The sequence below is a fragment of the Arachis hypogaea genome, chromosome 2 (genome assembly GCF_003086295.3).
Source record: "Arachis hypogaea cultivar Tifrunner chromosome 2, arahy.Tifrunner.gnm2.J5K5, whole genome shotgun sequence".
NCBI classification, from domain to species: Eukaryota; Viridiplantae; Streptophyta; class Magnoliopsida; order Fabales; family Fabaceae; genus Arachis; species Arachis hypogaea.
The window spans coordinates 20,420,610-20,443,360 of record NC_092037.1 but is presented as its reverse complement, the minus strand read 5'-3'; the positions used below and the strand labels follow the sequence as shown (position 1 = coordinate 20,443,360).

The 22,751-nt window shown below is 38.4% G+C and overlaps 1 protein-coding gene across 1 annotated transcript; it reads left to right on the top strand.

The window, feature by feature from the left end:
* The first annotated feature begins 2,278 nt into the window (after nt 1-2,278).
* Nucleotides 2,279-3,076, top strand: LOC112722819 (uncharacterized). The gene has a single exon (XM_025773996.1). It carries the CDS (start codon nt 2,279-2,281, stop codon nt 3,074-3,076), a length of 798 nt encoding a protein of 265 aa, XP_025629781.1.
* The last annotated feature ends 19,675 nt before the right edge of the window (nt 3,077-22,751 follow it).

Genomic DNA, 22,751 nt, shown 5'->3' with positions numbered 1-22,751 from the left:
CGACCCAGTACACTTGATGGTTAGTGGTACGAGTTGTAAAAGGTGTGATTTACAATTTCGTGCACCAGCTGTGATAATCCGACAGAATTGTGCTCCTCGTTTATCGCTGGTCTGTAGAAATTGATAAATGTGTAATGGACATGATCAAAGAATGGGTCCATATTACAATAGGCACTAGTGGCTTTGACATATTGGTAAAAGAGGTAGGTTATGAAACATATGGAGTGGATGTTAAGGTGGGAATGATGAGGGATGGTGAGGATATCAGTGAACAACTGAGGAATCTAACTACAAAGTTTAGTGATGATGTAGCTATAACGGTGCTAAGGCCTATAACTTTGACAGGTAGTGCAGATCAGGCAGCGGAAGTGATTATCGAAGTGATGCGAGAGGAAGTTGAAGATGAGGCTAGATTGGTAAATTCAGAAATAATTTTGAATGAATAGAGTTATGATAATTTAAGGCACAATCAATCGAAGTTGGTAACTTATCAATCTAATAAAAGTGGTAATGAAGGCATGGCGGATTTTGTGGGATATGTGGAAGTGGATTTTGAAATGACGATTCCATGGGATTATGGTTGTAAAGATAATGGGCTAGGCAGAGGGGAAAAAATGCTCGATGTAGATGTATGTACATGGAAGCCCCTCTATAGTCATATGTGCTGTAATTTTGTATTGGGCCTTGAAGGGCTATGGCTCGAAGGAAGCAAGCAGTTTGGTGAAGCAGATGTCCATCATGGGCTTAATTTGGAGAGCTCGAACCGGGTCTGTGCCGGGTCGGTTCTGCAGCTAGCGAGTCGGGGAATTGGGAGACGGATGTGCTTCACTTTACCAGTCAATGAACCGTCTGCACCTGGGGTTTTTCGAGAGTTGGGGGCTGCGACTCCTAGGGCTGAAGCAGCACGATCCTGCCCCATTGAAGAACAGCTAGCGACCACAGGTTCAGGAGCTATGCGTCGGCCAGCTCACACTGTTAGGGATGAATGTTGGGCGAACGTGATTGGAGGAAACCAGGGAAAAGGTGAACGAGAAGGGCAGGGCAGCGTGGGGGCGTCAACAGCAGTGGTATCCCAGTCAAAAGGTGCCCAAATTTTTCCTTGTGACATGATGGTTTTGGCACGGGCTGGTGAGGATAATGATATGAGACCCAATACACGCACGGTGGAGGCAGGAGGAGGCAGATTGGCAGTCCATGGAAGAGGAGCTGATGGGATTCCAGAAGTTGTGGGCGCGGTAGACAATGCTAAACTCGGTGACGATGATGAACGAAATGATGAAGATGATGAAGAACTTGGGGAGACTGGGCATGGTATAAAAGCTATTGATGATATAAACTTACCAGAGCCTTATGACGAAGATGGTTATGATGTGGACAACGGTGGCTTTGAGGACGTAGCTCAGGCCATTGATGATGAAGCCAATGACAATGAGGGTTTAAAATTGGAGGAGCAGCTATTAGAAAACAAAGAACTTGGGACTTAGCAAAGGAATCAGGAGCAATGCTGTATAACAAAGAAGAAGACATTATGGCGTCCTTCAGCAGCAGAACGAAGAAATTGCTCTAAAAAAAGTTAGCGAAACAAACAGCAAAAGTGAGGTGGAGCAGATCCAAATCCCATAAAAAGTGTGCAATAAGTTATTGAAATGATTTTTAGCTCTTGGAATATCGGAGGGTTGAGGGGGGATGGAAAGCTCAGGATGATAAAGAACCTGAGAAGAATTTTTAGATTAAACATGTTAGGCTTGGTAGAGACTAAAAGACAATTAGTGACTAATTTTGATATACAAAATATTTGGGAAAATAGTTGTGCGGGTTGGAATTTTGTTGAATCTAATGGTGCATCTGGTGGGTTGTTATTAATATGGGACGATGAATTTTTAAGATAAGAAATAGCCACAAAGGAGAGAGATGGTTGTGTGTTGAAGGGGAGATGTTAAAGTATAATTTTAATTGTGCTTTTATTCTGGTGTATGGTGCGCATACTAGAGATGAGAATCTTGTTGTTTGGGAGGAGTTGAGCTAGATAGCTGGCTTATGTCAGGTTCCCTGTTGTTTCATGGGGGACTTTAATGAGATTGTATAGGTGGAAGAAAGACGGGGCACAGATACATTACCCTTGTCAGTCGGAGACTTCAAGGATTGGATACATGATATGGGTGTGGTGAACTTGCCTATTATTGACTGCAAGTTTACATGGTTTAGAGGCCGATCATGAAGTCGTATTGATAGGGTCCTGGTTAGCCTGGAATGGCTTGAAAAGTTTCCAGAGACTCGGATGCGAGGTGGTCCTAGGGGTTCGTCTAACTATTGTCCTATTATATTGGAAGATAGGAGGCAAAGCGATGGGCCCAGGCCTTTCAGAAGTCTTGATTCATGTTTTACCCATGAAGGTTTCCTGAGAATGGTCAAGGAGGAATGGAAAGGCCTAGGTGAGGCACAGTTCACAGATAAATTGAAGGCTATGATAGTTCCTCTGGAAAGATGGCATAAAGATAACTTTAGGGATATGGACAAGAAAATCATGAAGTTTGAGGAAGAGATTAAGAAGATTAATGACATGGTGGGTGATGGTGTTTATGATGGAACAATGGAGGCAAGAAGAAAGGCACTTGTGACTTGCTGTGAGAAATGGTATGTAAGGAAGGAACTACATTGGAAGCAGATGTCGCGATCTAGACACGCAAAGGACATTGATAAGAATACGAGGTACTTCCACAATTTAGCTTTTGCGAGAAGGAGAAACAACAGGATTGATGCATTTCTCATTAATGGAAGATTGATAAGGAATCAAGCTCGGATTAAGATTGCGATTAGAGACTTCTACAAGAATTTGTATCATCAGGAAGAGTCTCCTTTGGTGGGGTTTAGGGACGGATTGGTAGAAATGATTGGTGAAGATGATGCTTTGGCTTTGGAGGTGCAACCGAATCCTAAAGAGATTAAAGAAGCTGTTTGGGATTGTGAATCTTGCCAGGTGCCAGGAAGTGATGGGTACAACATGAACTTTATAAAGAGGTGTTGGATTGAAATTGGATCTGATTTTACGGCAGCGGTGATGGATTTTTTTCCTTAGGTCCAAGCTACCAGCGGATGCAAATCTCACTTGGGTGGCATTGGCCCCTAAGTTCACTGGTGCAAAGGAAATCAAAGACCTGAGACCGATCAGTATGGTAGGTTGTGTGTATAAAGTCATTTTGAAAATATTGGTTAGGAGTATGCGAGCAATCATGCCATGATTGGTAGGTGAGACTTGATGACAAGTCATCATATACCCATTTTTCAAACTAATTTCACTTGTTTTGTTAGCATTTATGCACTTTCTTGCATCCTAAGTAAGAGATTTGGAGTGAAAATGCACAACTTCTCTAAATCAAGCAACCACCATGAAATTAATGTTAAATCATGAGGTTTAAGCTAATTTTGATTGCATTTTAATTGATTTATAAGCCTCTTGAATTTAGTGATACTTTGAGTGGTTGTTTGGTTTATTATAGGTGAAGAAAAGAAAAGAAAATGAAAAGCGTGGCCTAAGAAGCGTGACACAAGAAAAGGAAAGCGTGGCCAAAAAGGAAAGAAGCGTGCCGCATCACAATGGGGAAGCAATCTTGCCCTCCACAAGGGCAGAATGCCCTCTAGGAGGGCAGCATTAAGTGACCAAGAAGGCATAGGCAACTCTGCCCTGCCCACTCCAAGGGCAGAGCACACAATGGTGCCTTGGAACCAAGAGAAGCAAACTCTGCCCTGCCCTTGTGGAGAGCAGAATCGGGCTCCATGAGGAAGAAAATCAAGAAGAAAATATCAACTATGCATGCTACAAGGCTCGAGCAAGGGACCATGAGGAAGCCAAAGACTAAGGGTGACTAGCGTGCCAAGAAACCAAGGAAAATTAGTGTGGCGCATGCCTCCGCCCAGTTTCGAACACGGGCCATGAAGGAAGGGTCATTGCCCTGCCCTTGGCGCGGGCAGGGCAGAATCGTGAGTGTGCGCATCAAGAAGCACCAACGCGCGCACCAATTCCTTCCTTGGCACGATCCGTGCGCACCAACTCGTCCCTGGCGCACCAAACCGATCCTGCCCTGCCCTTGGCGCGGGCAGGGCAGCGTTTTTCATTCCTGGCAGCACCCAGCGCACGCACAACGCCCCCTGGCAGCACCCAGCGCACGCACAACGCCCCCTGGCAGCACCATCCGCACGCACCTCGTCCCTGGCGCACCACACTTTCCCGCCCTGCCCTTGGCGCGGGCAGGGCAGCCTCTGGCGCATCAGACGCGCACCAAGACGCGCACCACGCAGCACCAAGACGCAACATGGCCGCACCAACTCCAAGCACCAAGCATCAATTTTCTGCCCTGCCCTCCACAAGGGCAGGGCAGCCTCCTGGGAGAGGTTTTTGGGCCAAAATTCAAATTAAAAATTCATTTTGAATTCATTTCTTCACCAATCCAAAAGCCCATCCAAATCCCATTATCCAAGAATAGAAAGTGTATAAATAGGACTTAGTTTGATGTTATTAGGACTTTTAGCTACCTTTACTTTGAGCTTTGAAATTTTGCTTTCATTTTGAGCTTTTAACTTTTGTCTTTGAGCTTTCTTGAGAGATTTGTCCGAGCACCAAGAGGATCAAAGGAGAATTGATTGATCTCCTTCCTCACTTCTCTTGGGCAATTCTACTCTTCTGTTTACTGAGCATTGGGTGTGTGAAATTGGGGAAATTCTGTCCCAATTCCCATTCAAGCTCTTTGCATTTTATTTTCTGCATAATTGAATCTCAATTCTGTTCTTCTACTGCTTCTTCTTAAAGTTTCTGTCAATTGCTTTGATAATTCAGATCTGGGAAGGAAATTGGGTTTTAGGCTCTGCTACCTAAGCCCTTGGGATCCTGAGATCATAATTCATTTTGGGTTCTTCTGTGAACCATTGCTGCATTTTATTTTCTTGCTGTTTGAATGCTTATTGCTTCTGATTTACTTTCTGCTCAACCATTTACTGCAATTTACATTTTCTTTGATTAGATCCTGCAATCCCATTCCTCAATCCCCTTTTACTTTCTAGCAATTTATCTTTCTTGCCATTTAAGTTACTGCAATTTAAGTTTCTTGCACTTTAAGTTTCAGTCATTTACTTTCTTGCTCTTTAAGATTCTGCACATTTACAATTCTGTTCTTCAATTTACTGCACTTCTCCCTTTCCCCTTTACATTTACTGTCATTTACTTTCTGTTAAACACAAATCACTCAACCAAAACTTGATTCGCTTGACTAAATCACCCACTAAACTAAAATTGCTCAATCCTTCAATCCCTGTGGGATCGACCTCACTCTTGTGAGTTATTATTACTTGATGCGACCCGGTACACTTGCCGGTGAGTTTTGTGTTGGATCGTTTTCCACACACCAAGTTTTTGGCGCCGTTGCCGGGGATTGAAATAGATTGACAATGATTAAGTGAAGTGGAGGTCTAGATTAAGCATTTTTCTTTTCTGTTGTTCTAACTCTCACTAACACACTAACTGTTTGAATTTTTGCTTAAACTAACTGAACCTTCATTCTAGTTATAGATTGAAGTTTCATTGGCTTTCTGGGTTTGTGTGTTTATTGTTGTGTGTTTGTATGTCAGGTATAGGGAGATCCTCTCCTATCATCACTGAAATTGATCCAAGGACTCTTCGGAGAATAAGAAGAGCTGAAAGAGGGAAGTACATTGTTGGAGAAGAAGAAGAATCTGAGGAGGAATTCCAAGATATGGAAGGAGATACCAATCAACCAGGAGACGGAGCCAACAATAATCAACAACAGAGAAGAGTTTTGGCTTCATACACATTTGCAAATGCCAAGCATTGTGGGAGTAGCATTCTTCCTCCCAATGTCAATGCAAACAACTTTGAACTCAAGCCACAACTCATCACTCTGGTTCAAAACAATTGTTCTTTTGGAGGAGGGCCTTTGGAAGATCCAAACCAACATTTGTCCACTTTCTTGAGAATATGTGACACGGTGAAGACAAATGGTGTACCTCCTGATAGCTACAAGTTGCTACTCTTCCCATTCTCTCTCAGAGATAAAGCCACTCAATGGCTAGAGACTTTTCCAAAAGAAAGCATCAACACTTGGGATGACTTGGTGAGCAAGTTTCTTGCCAAATTCTACCCTCCTCAAAGAGTCCTAAGGTTGAAGACAGAGGTTCAAACATTCACTCAATTGGAGGCCGAGAACTTATATGAAGCATGGGAGAGATACAAGGCTCTATTGAGGAAGTGTCCACCAGAGATGTTCACTGAGTGGGACAAGCTACAAAACTTCTATGAAGGCCTCACCCTTAAAGCTCAAGAAGCTCTTGATCACTCTGCCGGAGGCTCTTTACAACTCATGAAGACCACAGAGGAAGCTCAAAACCTTATTGAGATGGTGGCTAACAACCAATATTTCTTTGCTCATCAAAGACAACGCCAACCATCACAGAGAAGAGGAGTCATGGAATTGGAAGGAGTTGATTCAATCTTAGCTCAAAACAAGATGATGCAGCAGCAGATTCAACAACAATTTGAACAAATGGCTAAGAGAATTGATGGCTTGCAAGTGGCAGCAGTGACCACAAGCCAACCTCCAACCACTTGGGTGCAAAGTGAAGAAACTCAAGAAGAGCAACAACAAGAGCAAGTCCAATACATGCACAATCAAAATTCTGGAACAAATGAAGTCTATGGTGATACCTACAACCCATCTTGGAAGAATCATCCCAACCTTAGGTGGGGAGATAACCATACTCAAAACCAACAACCATGGCAAAGAAACACAGGCCAAAACAATTGGAAAAACACAAACCATAACCCTCAGCCAAACACTAACCAAAATTCATACAGAAAACCACAAAACAACTACTCAAATTCTAACCAATACCCACCCAATAACCACCCAACTAACCAAAACACTTATATCCATCCATCAACACCCCAAAACCAACCCATCACACAAGATTCACAGAGAATCACCAATCTAGAGCTACTCTTGGAGAAACTAATGAAGAGCCAAGAATTGACAAACAAGAATCAAGAAGCCTCCATGAAGAACCTAGAGAGGCAGATTGGACAAATCTCTAAGAAGATCTCTGTTGAGAAGCCATCAAGTTCACTACCTAGTGACACCATTCCCAACCCAAAGGAAGAATGCAAGGTTGTGCAACTAAGAAGTGGAAGGGTGTTGACAGATGGTAACCAAGGAGCAACAAAGAAGCTTATGGAAGATGACACTGAGCCAACAAAGAAGGATGAAACCATCAACAAAGACAAGATAAGCAAGAATGCTCCAGAAAAGCTCACAGAGGAAGACAACAAGCCACAAAATTTGGAGAAAGGAAAGAAGATCTTGGATGAACCAACTCCAAAACAGCATCAAGTGGTGAAGAGCTCAACACCACCTCTACCTTATCCACAAAGATTTCACAAGGAAACAAAGGACCAGCACTTCCACAAATTTCTTGAGACTTTCAAGAAGTTAGAAATCAACATACCTTTGGCAGAGGCTTTGGAGCAAATGCCCCTGTATGCTAAGTTTCTAAAGGAGCTCATCAACAAGAAAAGGGATTGGAATGAGAAGGAAACAGTGATGCTCAATGAGGAATGTAGTGCACTCATTAAAAAAAGGACTCCCTCCCAAGCTTGAGGACCCTGGAGGTTTCTTCTTACCATGCACTATTGGGAACCTGTTCATTAACAAAGGGATGTGCGATCTAGGAGCAAGCATAAATCTGATCCCATATTCTCTAGTGAAAAAGCTTGGCATAGAGGAGGTGAAACCAACAGAGATGACTTTGGAATTGGTGGATCAATCAATAATCTATCCTAAGGGGCTGATTGAGAACTTTTTAGTTAAGGTTGGCAAGTTCATCTATCCGGCAGACTTTGTGATCCTAGATTCTTCAGAGAATGGAAATGACTCTATAATACTTGGTCGACCATTTTTGGCCACTGCTAGAGCCATTGTGGACATAGAGCAAGGAGAGTTAACCCTCAGGATGCATGAGGAGAGCATCATCCTGAAAGTCTTCCCAGCATCACAAAGGAATGAAGAAACAAGCAGAATGAGTGATGACCTTCTTTCAGAGCAATCCACTGAAAAGGAAGTGGAACAGATAAACAAACAAATACAAGAAGAAAAAGGGATTCACAAGGAAGCAGGGTTGATCAGCAAGAAGGAAAGCATCACAACTCAAGTAATTGCCAAGAAAGGAAGATCAACAAGCAAGAAAAAGGTGAAGAACAAGAAAAAGGCTCACAAAGGGTGGAAGAACAAGAAAATCCCAACTGAAGGATTCTCTAAGGGTGATAAGGTGCAATTAATATACCAACAGCAGGGAGCAGAAGATTATTACACTGTCAACCAAATTCTCTCTCTTGAGCATATGGAAATTGAGCATCAAAGCACTCAGAGAAAGCTGACAGTGAGAGGTGACAAGCTGAGACATCACCAACATCAACCACCTTAAAGGGAGGTTAATGTCAAGCTAATGACAATAAAAGAGCGCTTGTTGGGAGGCAACCCAACCTGAGGTAGTTTCTTTTCATAGCTTTTCAATAAAAATGTTGAGTAATTGTTGTGCATTGCAAGGAGCTAAGTTTGGTGTTGCACACCAAAACAATTTGAGGGAGAATGCAAATTTCTAAGTTTGGTGTTCCACCAAAAATATCAATTGAAAACACATTCTCACCTCCTGCATGACTCTAGCTCCAAGCAATCAAACACATTATCCAACTGTTGAATTGTTTTCTAGCTTTTATTTCATTCAACTTTTAGTAAGGATACATGGTTTCAAATATGGTTAACTTGGCACATCTGAGACAGTGGCAAAACAATTAAGTTTGGTGTTCACACACCAAAATAAATCCTAAAAGCCACACTCAATTTATGCTTACTAACCATATAATCAAGAGCTTGAGAAGCAAGCAACTTTGATGATTATGCAGGACATAGCAGAAAGAAAAAAATCAAAGGGCTGCAACTTCAAAGGTTGTACCTGAACTTAATCCCTGCTGCTGTGTATTATTTCAAACATGGAAATCATTGTATTTCTTGCTAAAGTGTTCATTTAGCTACAAGTGAAATGGCTTGTTAAAAATGATAAGTCTGCATAATGCTTGTATCCATCACTTAGCTTTAAATATTGCTTTGTCTCCCATATGCTTAAATAAAAGAGTTTGGTTTGAATTGAAAAGTAAAATATCCAATGTTGCATGAGTATGAATGGAAGTTGGTGGTGGCATATGTGTTTGATTAAATGCATAACTCATGAAATAAGTGTTGTATAATATCATTTTCATCCAATTGTGAGTTAGCTTGCTGTTATGAAAACACCTATCATTAATGAAACACCCTTGGTAACAAAAACAGAAAGAAAAGGAAGAAAGAAAAAGCCAAAATGGCAAGAAAAACAAAGAATAAAGGTTGGACACCAATGGTTTGAACCTTAGGACAAATGCCTGTGGTGTTCTTGTACTGAGATCTGCTTGGATGAGTAAATTCTAAGGGGTATTTTGAAACCTGGTCACTTAGATCAACTGATTTAGGATGGCCAATTGAAAATCCACAATAAAGAGCAACTCAGATACAAAGCACTTAGTGATCCAAAGAGATGCTGGGCATCAATGATCCTAGGAAGAATTAGTGAGCTAAGTGTCTGTGGTGGAAGGATGTTGAGCAAAAGAAAAGAAAATAAAGCCAAAGGCTATGCTGCAGCATTTGACACCCAACCTATAAGAGAATAACAAGCTTGTTAAAGCATTATAAACCAAGAAGAGTTACCAAGGGAGTAATCAAAAGAAGAGTCTTATAACAGCAAGTTTAGCAAACCTTTGATGCAAAATGTGTATTGTGCAGCAGCAACAATAAATGAGTTTTCATTGTCTGCATAAATGCCCCATAGATCAAGTTCTGCTATCTGCATAATAAGGATATATACACTTTTCTTATTCATTCCATTTTCTCTTAGTTTTGATGCTTGCTTGGGGACAAGCAAGGTTTAAGTTTGGTGTTGTGATGACAAGTCATCATATACCCATTTTTCAAACTAATTTCACTTGTTTTGTTAGCATTTATGCACTTTCTTGCATCCTAAGTAAGAGATTTGGAGTGAAAATGCACAACTTCTCTAAATCAAGCAACCACCATGAAATTAATGTTAAATCATGAGGTTTAAGCTAATTTTGATTGCATTTTAATTGATTTATAAGCCTCTTGAATTTAGTGATACTTTGAGTGGTTGTTTGGTTTATTATAGGTGAAGAAAAGAAAAGAAAATGAAAAGCGTGGCCTAAGAAGCGTGACACAAGAAAAGGAAAGCGTGGCCAAAAAGGAAAGAAGCGTGCCGCATCACAATGGGGAAGCAATCTTGCCCTCCACAAGGGCAGAATGCCCTCTAGGAGGGCAGCATTAAGTGACCAAGAAGGCATAGGCAACTCTGCCCTGCCCACTCCAAGGGCAGAGCACACAATGGTGCCTTGGAACCAAGAGAAGCAAACTCTGCCCTGCCCTTGTGGAGAGCAGAATCGGGCTCCATGAGGAAGAAAATCAAGAAGAAAATATCAACTATGCATGCTACAAGGCTCGAGCAAGGGACCATGAGGAAGCCAAAGACTAAGGGTGACTAGCGTGCCAAGAAACCAAGGAAAATTAGTGTGGCGCATGCCTCCGCCCAGTTTCGAACACGGGCCATGAAGGAAGGGTCATTGCCCTGCCCTTGGCGCGGGCAGGGCAGAATCGTGAGTGTGCGCATCAAGAAGCACCAACGCGCGCACCAATTCCTTCCTTGGCACGATCCGTGCGCACCAACTCGTCCCTGGCGCACCAAACCGATCCTGCCCTGCCCTTGGCGCGGGCAGGGCAGCGTTTTTCATTCCTGGCAGCACCCAGCGCACGCACAACGCCCCCTGGCAGCACCCAGCGCACGCACAACGCCCCCTGGCAGCACCATCCGCACGCACCTCGTCCCTGGCGCACCACACTTTCCCGCCCTGCCCTTGGCGCGGGCAGGGCAGCCTCTGGCGCATCAGACGCGCACCAAGACGCGCACCACGCAGCACCAAGACGCAACATGGCCGCACCAACTCCAAGCACCAAGCATCAATTTTCTGCCCTGCCCTCCACAAGGGCAGGGCAGCCTCCTGGGAGAGGTTTTTGGGCCAAAATTCAAATTAAAAATTCATTTTGAATTCATTTCTTCACCAATCCAAAAGCCCATCCAAATCCCATTATCCAAGAATAGAAAGTGTATAAATAGGACTTAGTTTGATGTTATTAGGACTTTTAGCTACCTTTACTTTGAGCTTTGAAATTTTGCTTTCATTTTGAGCTTTTAACTTTTGTCTTTGAGCTTTCTTGAGAGATTTGTCCGAGCACCAAGAGGATCAAAGGAGAATTGATTGATCTCCTTCCTCACTTCTCTTGGGCAATTCTACTCTTCTGTTTACTGAGCATTGGGTGTGTGAAATTGGGGAAATTCTGTCCCAATTCCCATTCAAGCTCTTTGCATTTTATTTTCTGCATAATTGAATCTCAATTCTGTTCTTCTACTGCTTCTTCTTAAAGTTTCTGTCAATTGCTTTGATAATTCAGATCTGGGAAGGAAATTGGGTTTTAGGCTCTGCTACCTAAGCCCTTGGGATCCTGAGATCATAATTCATTTTGGGTTCTTCTGTGAACCATTGCTGCATTTTATTTTCTTGCTGTTTGAATGCTTATTGCTTCTGATTTACTTTCTGCTCAACCATTTACTGCAATTTACATTTTCTTTGATTAGATCCTGCAATCCCATTCCTCAATCCCCTTTTACTTTCTAGCAATTTATCTTTCTTGCCATTTAAGTTACTGCAATTTAAGTTTCTTGCACTTTAAGTTTCAGTCATTTACTTTCTTGCTCTTTAAGATTCTGCACATTTACAATTCTGTTCTTCAATTTACTGCACTTCTCCCTTTCCCCTTTACATTTACTGTCATTTACTTTCTGTTAAACACAAATCACTCAACCAAAACTTGATTCGCTTGACTAAATCACCCACTAAACTAAAATTGCTCAATCCTTCAATCCCTGTGGGATCGACCTCACTCTTGTGAGTTATTATTACTTGATGCGACCCGGTACACTTGCCGGTGAGTTTTGTGTTGGATCGTTTTCCACACACCAAGACTCAGAGCGCTTTTGTCAAGGGACGAAAGATTAATGATGGGGCTCTTATCGCTTGCGAAACTGTTCAATGGATAAAAGCGAGGAAGAAGGAAGCGATAATAATAAAGTTAGACTTCCATGTCAGTGCTGATAAACGGATCGCCATCTAAGCCTTTTAACATGGAAAGAGGTTTGCGACAGGGGGATCCGCTGTCTCCATTTTTGTTTGTACTTGTGGTTGACGTTCTACATAGGATGTTTGGAGAGGCGGTGAGAAATGGGAAAATCTGGCCGCTACTGCTGGGTAGAGACCATGTCGAGTTGTCACATCTTCAGTTTGCAGATGTCCGGATGATACTGTTCTGTTCTATCCCTCAGAGGAATAGACCATAAAGAATTACAAGAGGATCCTTCGTTGCTTTGAGCTTATGTCAGGGCTGAGTATTAATTTTGATAAGTCTAGCTTAATTCCTATTAACTGTGATGCTCAGGGGGTACAACGTATGTGCAGCGTCCTAGGATGTAAGGCAGCATCTCTTCCTGTAAAATACTTGGGGATCCAACTAGGAGCGAACCCGAGGTTGGTGAAGACTTGGAAACCCATTATAGAAAAAGTGAAGGAGAAGATGAGCATCTGGAAAGCTAAGGTACTCAATAAAGCCCATAAGCTGCTGCTTATTAAATCTATTTTGAACAACCTGCCTGTCTATTATTTGAGTTTGTATAAAATGTCAAAGGCTGTTGCAGAGAAACTGATTTTCCTACAGAGAAGGTTTCTATGGAGTAAAGAGGATGGTAGGTTTGGTATGGCCATAGTCAGGTGGGAGGTGGTGTAGGCTCCCAAAAAGCTAGGTGGATTAGGTGTTGGGATGCTATGGTGCGTAACACAGCCCTTCTATTTAAGTGGTGGTGGCAATTTTCGAAGGAGAATTGTCCTTTATGGAAGAAGGTGGTGTACTCTTGCAACAATCTGAATCCCAGTGTGATGCTGTCATACCAAGTATTACCCACTCGGGGGGGGGCATGGAAGGATATTTGCCAAATACAGTTCAAGGATCAACAAGTAAAACAAAAGATGATTAATGTATTGTCTATGGAGATTGGTGATGGGAGAGAAACTTGGTTCTGGGAGGATGTCTGGTTGCTTGGTGGGTCCCTGAAAAATGTTTTTCCGAGACTCTTCTCAGTTTGAAACCAAAGAGGATCCGTCATAGGGGATTGTGGGTTCTATAACAGGTTAGAGTGGAGGTGGAATTTCCAATGGAGGCGAGAGTTATTCCAATGGGAGTTAGACCTATTGAACCAGCTGCATGAAACATTAAGACTGGTTAATCTTGTATATGACAGAGAGGATAGAGTAGTGTGAAAATTTGATAAATAGGGTGTATTTTCTACTAACTCCTTTGTGCAGGAATTGTAGGTGGAATTGCTTCCGGAGGATATAGCGAGTTTCAGCTTTACTAGGACAGTTTGGAAGGGTCTAGTCCTACCAAAAATTGAATTGTTTATCTGGTTTGTTGGTAGATTTTATTATTCTTGCAATTTATGATGTCTACTTTTATTGCACTCTATGTGTTTGATGAAATGTTCTCTTTAGTTTTTGAGTAGTTTTGTCAACTCTTGGTCTAAGTTAAGGGAATTGGGTAAACTTGAGTTATTGGGTATAATGGATTTGGTGATTCGAGAACCCTTGGTGATCAATTTGACACCCATTGACGCTAACCCACTACTGAGTTAATTAGTAGGTAGGTTGGGACTTAAGGGTTGATGTGATCAAACCTATTTAACGTACTTCAAGCTTAGGAGTAGATGTTACGTACTTAAAGCTTTTGGGAAGTAGACTTAATAGGTTGGCTTCTCATGATTATCAATATCTGGTTTGTTGACAAGGATGGGGATCTCAATTACCTAAGTCTTAGCCAAGAGTTCTTTATCTTGTTTTCTTTAATTACTTGCTTAATTTACTTTTCTGGCCCTCTTATGGACTAAAAACCCCATTACCCCTTTATAGCCAATAATTGAGCACTTCATTGTATCCTAGGGAGATGACCCGGAGTCCAAATACTTCGGTTAATTTTCATTGGGGTTCGTTATTCGTGACACAAAAACCAATATTTTAATTTGATGTGAGAGTTGTTTGTTGGTTTGGAGCTATGCTTACAACGAAATTCTTCTTCCTATAAGAGAAATTCCGAACCGATAACATGATTCTGGCAATCAAATTAATGAGGAGAGCAACAACAAATTGCATTAAATATAAATCAAATCCAACATGAGTTCATCATCACAAAAGAGAGTAAAATGAGAAATTGACATCACAAGTAAGAGAATCAAGATGTAGAAATGAGAAATTATAAAAGAAACAAGATGAGATCAAGTAACTAAACATGGATCTAAGATAATCTAACTTAATCCTAACCTAATTCTAGAGAGAAGAGGGAGCTTCTCTCTCTATAAAACTAACTAAAGGCTCATGTTGGCTAAACTGATTGCTCCCCCTTTGCTTGGACTTCAATTCTGCATGAAATACACTCAGAAACAAGTTGGATTTAGGCATGGGCAGCTCAGAAATCGCCCCCAGCGTTTTGCCTTTAAGTGGGCCACGTGAGAGTATCGGCGCATACGCGCCATGTGCGCGTGCGCGTCGATTGGCAAAATCTTCATCCGTGCGGACGCGACATGTACGCGTGTGCGTCTCTATGTGAAACCACTTTTGTGCGTGCGCGCCTTGTACGCGTGCGCGTCCATTGGTGCATTCCCAATCTTTGTTTCTTCATGCATTCTCCTCTTTGCATGCTTTCATCCTTATTTCTTCCATCTAATACTTGTCTTATGATCCTGAAATCACTCAACAAACACATTGGTGCACGAAATTGTGATCATCAATGGCGCCATCAACATGGTACGCTCAATTGCAATCTCAACTTTTTATCACAACTTCGCACAACTAACCAGCAAGTGCACTGGGTCGTCCAAGTAATAAACCTTACGCGAGTAAGGGTCGATCCCACGGAGATTGTTGGTATGAAGCAAGTTATGATCATCTTGTAAATCTCAATCAGGCAGATTCAAATGGTTATAGATGATTTATGAATAAAGCATAAAATAAAGATAGAAATACTTATGTAATTCATTGGTGAGAATTTCAGATAAGCGTATGGAGATGCTCTGTCCCTTTCGTCTCTCTGCTTTCCTACTGTCTTCATCCAATCCTTCTTACTCCTTTCCATGGCAAGCTGTATGTAGGGTTTCATCGTTGTCAATGGCTACCTCCCATCCTCTCAGTGAAAATGTTCAACGCGCTCTGTCACAGCACGACTATTCAGCTGTCGGTTCTCGATCATGTCGGAATAGAATCCAGTGATTCTTTTGCGTCTGTCACTAACGCCCCACAATCGCGAGTTTGAAGCTCATCACAGTCATTCAATCCTTGAATCCTACTCAGAATACCATAGACAAGGTTTAGACCTTCCGGATTCTCTTGAATGCCGCCATCAATTCTAGCTTATACCGCGAAGATTCCGATTAAGGGATCCAAGAGATATCCACTCAATCTAAGGTAGAACGGAGGTGGTTGTCAGGCACACGTTCATAAGTGAGAATGATGATGAGTGTCACGGATCATCACATTCATCAAGTTGAGGAACAAGTGATATCTTAGAATAAGAATAAGCCGAATTGAATAGAAGAACAATAGTAATTGCATTAATACTCGAGGTACAGCAGAGCTCCACACCTTAATCTATGGTGTGTAGAAACTCCACCGTTGAAAATACATAAGAACAAGGTCTAGGCATGGTCGAATGGCCAGCCTCCCATAATCTAAGAACTAGACGTCCAAAGATGATCCTAAGATCTAAATTGATCAAAAGATGAAAATACAATAGCCAAAGGTCCTATTGTAGAAAACTAGTAGCTTAGGGTTTACAAAGATGAGTAAATGACATAAAAATCCACTTCCGGACCCACTTGGTGTGTGCTTGGGCTGAGCATTGAAGCATTTTCGTGTAGAGACTCTTCTTGGAGTTAAACGCCAACTTTTGTGCCAGTTTAGGCGTTTAACTCCCATTCTTGTGCCAGTTCCGGCGTTTTACGCTAGAATTCTTGAGCTGACTTGGAACGCCTGTTTGGGCCATCAAATCTCGGGCAAAGTATAAACTGTTATACATTGCTGGAAAGCCCAGGATGTCTACTTTCCAACGCAGTTGAGAGCGCGCCAATTAGGTTTCTGTAACTCCAGAAAATCCACTTCGAGTGCAGGGAGGTCAGAATCCAACAGCATCTGCAGTCCTTTTCAGCCTCTGAATCAGATTTTTGCTCAGGTCCCTCAATTTCAGCCAGAAAATACCTGAAATCACAGAAAAACACACAAACTCATAGTAAAGTCCAGAAAAGTGAATTTTAACTAAAAATTAATAAAAATATAATAAAAACTAACTAAAACATACTAAAAACATACTAAAAACAATGCCAAAAAGCGTATAAATTATCCGCTCATCACACATCAAGGCATCGAATGGAGTTAAAGTGAATCAAAATCACCAATTTAATGGCCTAAAAAGCATGTTTTTACACTTAAGCACAATTCAAGGAAGAATTATAAAAGTATGCTATTTCATTGAATAAATGTGGGAAAAGGTGGTAAAATTCCCTAAAATAAGCACAAGATAAATCACAAAATCGGGGTTTATCAAATGTCCCCACACTTAAACTAAGCATGTCCTCATGCTAAAATCAAGAAAGAAGTAAAGGGTATTAACATTTATTCAATACAACTAACTAAATACAATCTATCTATATGAATGCAATCTATTTAGATGATGCAATAGCTTAGTCAAAATAATTCCAACTCCAAGAATACACATGCAAGCACAAGGGCTAAGGTATTAGCAATCAAAGCAAACCACAATTGGATTAAATCATTGAAAGAGTTCACAAACTTGCAAGAAAAGATGATCATGGGTGAAAACATGTAATTGAGCGATCGAACCCTTGCCGGATGTGTATCCGCTCTAGGCACTCAGTGTATGGGGTTGATTCACTCAATTCCTCCCCTAATCATGCTTTCCAAGATTTGTTTTTTATCTAACAATCAACAATTACTTCATGCATGCATACAAATATCATGAGGACTTTTTCATAGGTTGTAATGGGGCTAGGGTCAAGGTAGGATGCATATGGTCAAGTGAGCTTGAAATTCGAATCTTTGATTAACTTAAACTTCCCACCTAACCTATGACAACCTAAACAATTCTAGACAAGCCTAGCTATCCATTCTTCACTTTTTCACACACTCATGTATTCTTTTTAGATTCTCACACATATGCATTGAATTTATGAAACTTTAAACTTTGGGACATTTTGTTCCCTTTTTGTTGCAAAATTTTATTTTTTTCATAAGCTAAAATATATACAAGAACATCAATGCATATGGTTTACACATGATTAATACATGAGTATGTACCTAATTTCTAAAAAAAAATTTCAACTAAAACACAAACACACTTTTATCTCTACCCAATGTACCCAACTTTCCCAAAATCAAGTAATGAACATTCTCACTAGTCTAAGCTAATCAAAGATCTAAATAAGGGACATTTATTGTTTTTCACTTAAGCTTGTAATGTGCTACAATTATGAACAAATAGGTTAAGCATAGGCTCAAGATTGGTTAACAATGGGAGATAAAAGGTTAGCTATTTGGGTAAGTGAGCTATTTGAACAATGGCCTCAATCATATAAATGCATGTATACACAAAATAATGGACATAAAGAATCAAACAAATCAAAGATTACAATCATAGGAAGAGAATGATGCACACAAGAATGAAAATAAGTGGTCATAGGATGTAACCACACAATTAGGCTCAAATCTCACATGCTTGTGTTCTTTGCTCAAAACATGATCCACAAGTGTATAATTCAAGCAAGTTCTAAAAAATTTTTTCAACCAATTGGGGTGGTGCCCTAAAAATGAATTTCTTGAAAATTTTCATCATATTGACTAGGCTTATTCTAATGCAATGTTGTGATTTAGAAAATTTTAAAAATTCTTCCTAGTTTACCCCCCTTTTCAAAATGCAATATATATATATATATATATATATATATATATATATATATATATATATATATACATAAAATAAAAGTGTATCCACAATAGCAAATATGTACAGTAATCCCCCTTTTTTATTTGTTGCTCCACTTGTTGTGTTGAGCTTTTTCATTCATTCAAAAAAAGTTCATTGTTTATTAACTTTAAAATATAAATATCAATGAGAAAATATTCTCATTTGAATTCAAATAAAATATCAAAAAAATCAAATCGAATAAGAATAGAAATCCAAATTTAAAAATTCATCAAAAATCATCATTTAATTCTTTAGCATATAAAGAATCATTATCGAGACTTTTGATGTTGAAAAAGTTATTATAAAATATAGCCCTCTAAGATGGCATAAGAGTAAAGGCTTATAATTTTTCAGAGTAAGAAGTAACAAATAGTTATATAAAAGAAGTAATAAATAGTTATACAATATAAAAAGACCAATTATATTTATACAATATGTAATTTGATCAATAATTAAAATATTCTATCAGTTAAATTATCATTTACTTTGTGAAATTAAGTATAGAACAAACACTTTGATGACGTTATGCGTTACTTCTGACTCTGAAAAATTCCAGGTGTATGTAGAACAGAAATCCAAAGTTAGAAATAACGCATAACTATTTGTATAATATTGTATAAAGTGTAAAAATATTGTAATTAAAAATATTTTAATTATAATTCAAATTACATATTGTTGTATGAATATAGTTGGTCGTTTTATATTGTATAACTATTTGTTACTTCTGACTCTTAAAAAATTCAAATTTTAACTCTTATGATAATTTAGAAGGTTATACTTTATATCAACATTTTAACATCAAAAGTTCCAATAATGATTCTTTAAATGCTAATGAGTCAAGGAATAATTTTTAATGAATTTCTAGAAATTATTTATTGTTCTGTTTTGAATTTATAAGTTTGTAAAAATGTAGATTTTCTGAAATTTGAACTAAAATACAAAATTTGAATTTCTATTCTTATTCGTTTTGATTTTTTTTATATTTTATTTGAATCCAAATGGAGGTATTTTTTATTGATATTTATGTTTTATAATTTTAAAGTAGAAAATGTCAATAATCTGTTTAGGTTGATTCGATTTACTATATGTATTGTACAATAATAAATCGAATTAAGTCATATATATTACATTAGTAATAAATCGAATCACGTTGATTCGATTTACTACTCAACATGCTAATTCGAATTCATTTGATTCGATTTATATTTAAATAATGTAAAAAGATGTTTTTTTTAGGGTAAACCACAAAAAATATACCCGAATAATTTTTTTACTGAAAAAAATATACTCGAATTTTATTATCGACAAAATACCCTGAAATAATTTAAAAACGCGAAAAAATGTCCAACAGTAAATATGTATTTTCAAAAAATGGCTTAGAGATTGAATTATGATGCGATTTTTTGCAAACATGATTAGAAAAAAATTTATTCTTAAAATTTGGTGATTTTTCGTTAAATATATTATTTTTGTGTGATTTTTTTTGTCAACAATCAATAATACTTTTAAAAAATCACAAAAAACATATACTTAGAAAAAATGGCTAAATTTTAAGAATAATAATATCTCATTTTTCTAATTATGCTTGCAAAAAATTGCATCAAAATTCAATCTCTAAAATATTTTTTAAAAAATACATATTTAATGTTAAATATTTTTATCGCATTTTTAAATTATTCGAGTGCATTTTTAATAGTTTACTTTTTTTATTATTTATAATACTCTCGACCACTTGAAAAAAGTGGGAGAAAAACAAATTACAACATTTCAACTAAAACAAAACAAAACACTTAAAGACGATTATAACTCTAAAAGTACCAACTAAATAGAACCAAAAAACAAGCATAAAACTACATTAATCACACTCCTACGGCATTGTCATCGGGATGCAAGAAAAAAAGGGCCACAAAAGAGAAATTAACACTACTGTACCATATTATAATTCAAGCTAGCATCAAAAGTCTCTATCTGTCAAGGTAGTAAAACTTACTTTGTGTCACTAGTTGAAGTCTTATAAGACCCACCTGCTGAAGCAAATTTTTCAGTTTATTTTTTTGAAAGTTCAATCTCCATAAGTTGTTCCCACACTCTTTATACTAATTTATCAGGCATACTTCATTAGTTTTAATCATAAGATGGTCTAAAAATGTCAAAGATTCTTCAAGCACAAATTGTATAAATATCTCCAGACCATCAACAAGAGCATCAACTCTTAAACCTGTATCATGAAATTCACAAAGTATTGGCAATAGAATATTTTTAGAATTTAAAATAGAGAGATATTATACATCTAAGTATTTTCGGCAATTAACTCTAATTAAAATAGCCTAAACCCAACAAAAACTATTTTCATTATACATAACATATATACACGCACTTCACTAATACAAAAAAAATTCCGCTTCACTTTGCTTTGTTTTTCATGTGCCTCCTCCTCCTTCTTCTATATTAGTGGTGTTGTTGCTGCATTTTGTTTTTGTTTCTTTTTCTCCTCTTCTTTTTCATGTTATTGTAGTCATTTATTCTTCTTTTTTATTTGACATTTTCTTCTCTTTTTGTTGGTTTTATCTCTCAATAGAGTAAATCAAAAAGAATTTTGAGAAAATAAAATAAGAAGTAAAAGATGAAGAAAAAATATGAAAAAGAAGAAGACGAGTGGAAGATGAGGAGGAAGAGGAAGAAGAATTTTGAATTGTGCAGGATAACGAGACCAAATACACAATTAACTTAGAAATACACTGAAATTATAGGAGTTTCTGAGTTTATAGAATGCACAATTTTCGATTCATTTATTATTACACAATGGTATTGTTATATAATATTTCGGTTCATTTCTAGTTCAAGTGTGTTGTCGATAAACAATTTGTCCCAAAAGGTTAGGATGACTTTCAAGATAAATTGAATGGAATGGAATGGAATCTAATGCAATTGAATAAAGTGATAATGAATAATTTCATTCTCCTTTGCTAAAAAATTTGGTATACTTATCAGCAGCATAAAGTGAACCCCAATTAATACACAAATGAACCGAAATTAGTTCACATTTGAACAAGCAGTAAAAAAGACTCAATCATCAACAAAAACACATCGAATTCATTTTTGAATCCAAATGAACCTCAATTAAACTAAGAAATGAACCAAAATTACTTAAGGAATAAAATGTTTAGTGAATACTTATCAGTAACATCAAGTAAACCTCAATTAACACACAAATAAACGTTTAGTTTTGAACAAACAGTAAAAAAAGACTCAATCATTAACAAAAATGCATCGAATTCATTTCTGGATCCAAATGGACCTCAATTAAATTAAGAAATGAATCGAAATTACTTAAAAAATAAAAATTTGATCAATACCTATTAGAAGCTTCAAGTGAACCTCAATTAGCACACAAATGAACTGAAATTAGTTCAAATTTGAACAAGCAGTCAAAAGGACTCAATTATCAACAAAAATACATCAAATTCATTTCTGGATCCAAATGAATCTCAATTAAACTAAGAAATGAACCGAAATTACTTAAAAAATAAAGAAATTGGTTAAACAAAGGATCCTAGGATTTGGAATCGAGAAGAGTATCAACGTTTGGAGAATGATTCGTTCTCTGTTTGTGTCACCAATTTGCTGTAGGACATTTCGAAGAAGGAATTATTTCATTTGTTCCATTGGACGGGACGTATGAATGACATCTATCTAGCCCGGAAGCTGAAAAATGGAAAAGTTTACTTATTTGCGTTTGTTCGCTATACGACGAAAGGGGGTGCGATGAAGGCTATAGTAGAAATGCATTATACGAGCATAAGGGGGAAGATAATTTATGTAGATAAGGCTAAGTATAGAAGGCCAATAGAGAAAAAGAATACTGGGATACGTCAGGGAGACATTGCAAGAGCAGATGTAGAGAGAAGGCAACCTCAAAGAGACAAAAGTCCTATAAGAGTGGAAGAAACAAAGAAGATTACAAGTGCCAAGGACCCGCATGGGAATGGTTGGATGAAAAGGATTGAAGTCCCAATAGTAAAAGAGAATTTTGATTGGCTGCTGAGGAGTTTAGTAGGAGGAACGACGATGGCTATTGACTTCAAATTATTGCAGAGATCGATTAGCAAGAACTTTTCTCAGGTTGTCGAAGTTAGAGAACTTGGAGCATACAAAGTCTTATTAGTTTTTGATAATGTGAAGAATGCGGAGGAAGCCTTTACTTTCAAAATGAACAGTTTTCTACAATTCTTTCATAGTATATAGAGATGGGAGGAATCGGAACATAGTGAGAAAAGAAGAGTCTAGTTATAATGTTATGGAGTGCCTCTACATATTTGATCAGTCGAGATGTTCAACACGATAGGCGGTTTATGGGGGGAAGTAGTCAAGTGTGATAAACTGACGAAGTCCGCCTTATCTTTCAGTGCTGGCCGAGTGTTAATTGATACTTGTGTATTGGACGTAATTAAGGAACGGGTGTAT

What these genes read in the sequence shown, in the direction of transcription:
- LOC112722819 (XM_025773996.1), top strand. Translation starts at nt 2,279, where the DNA reads ATGCGAGGTGGTCCTAGGGGTTCGTCTAACTATTGTCCTATTATATTG.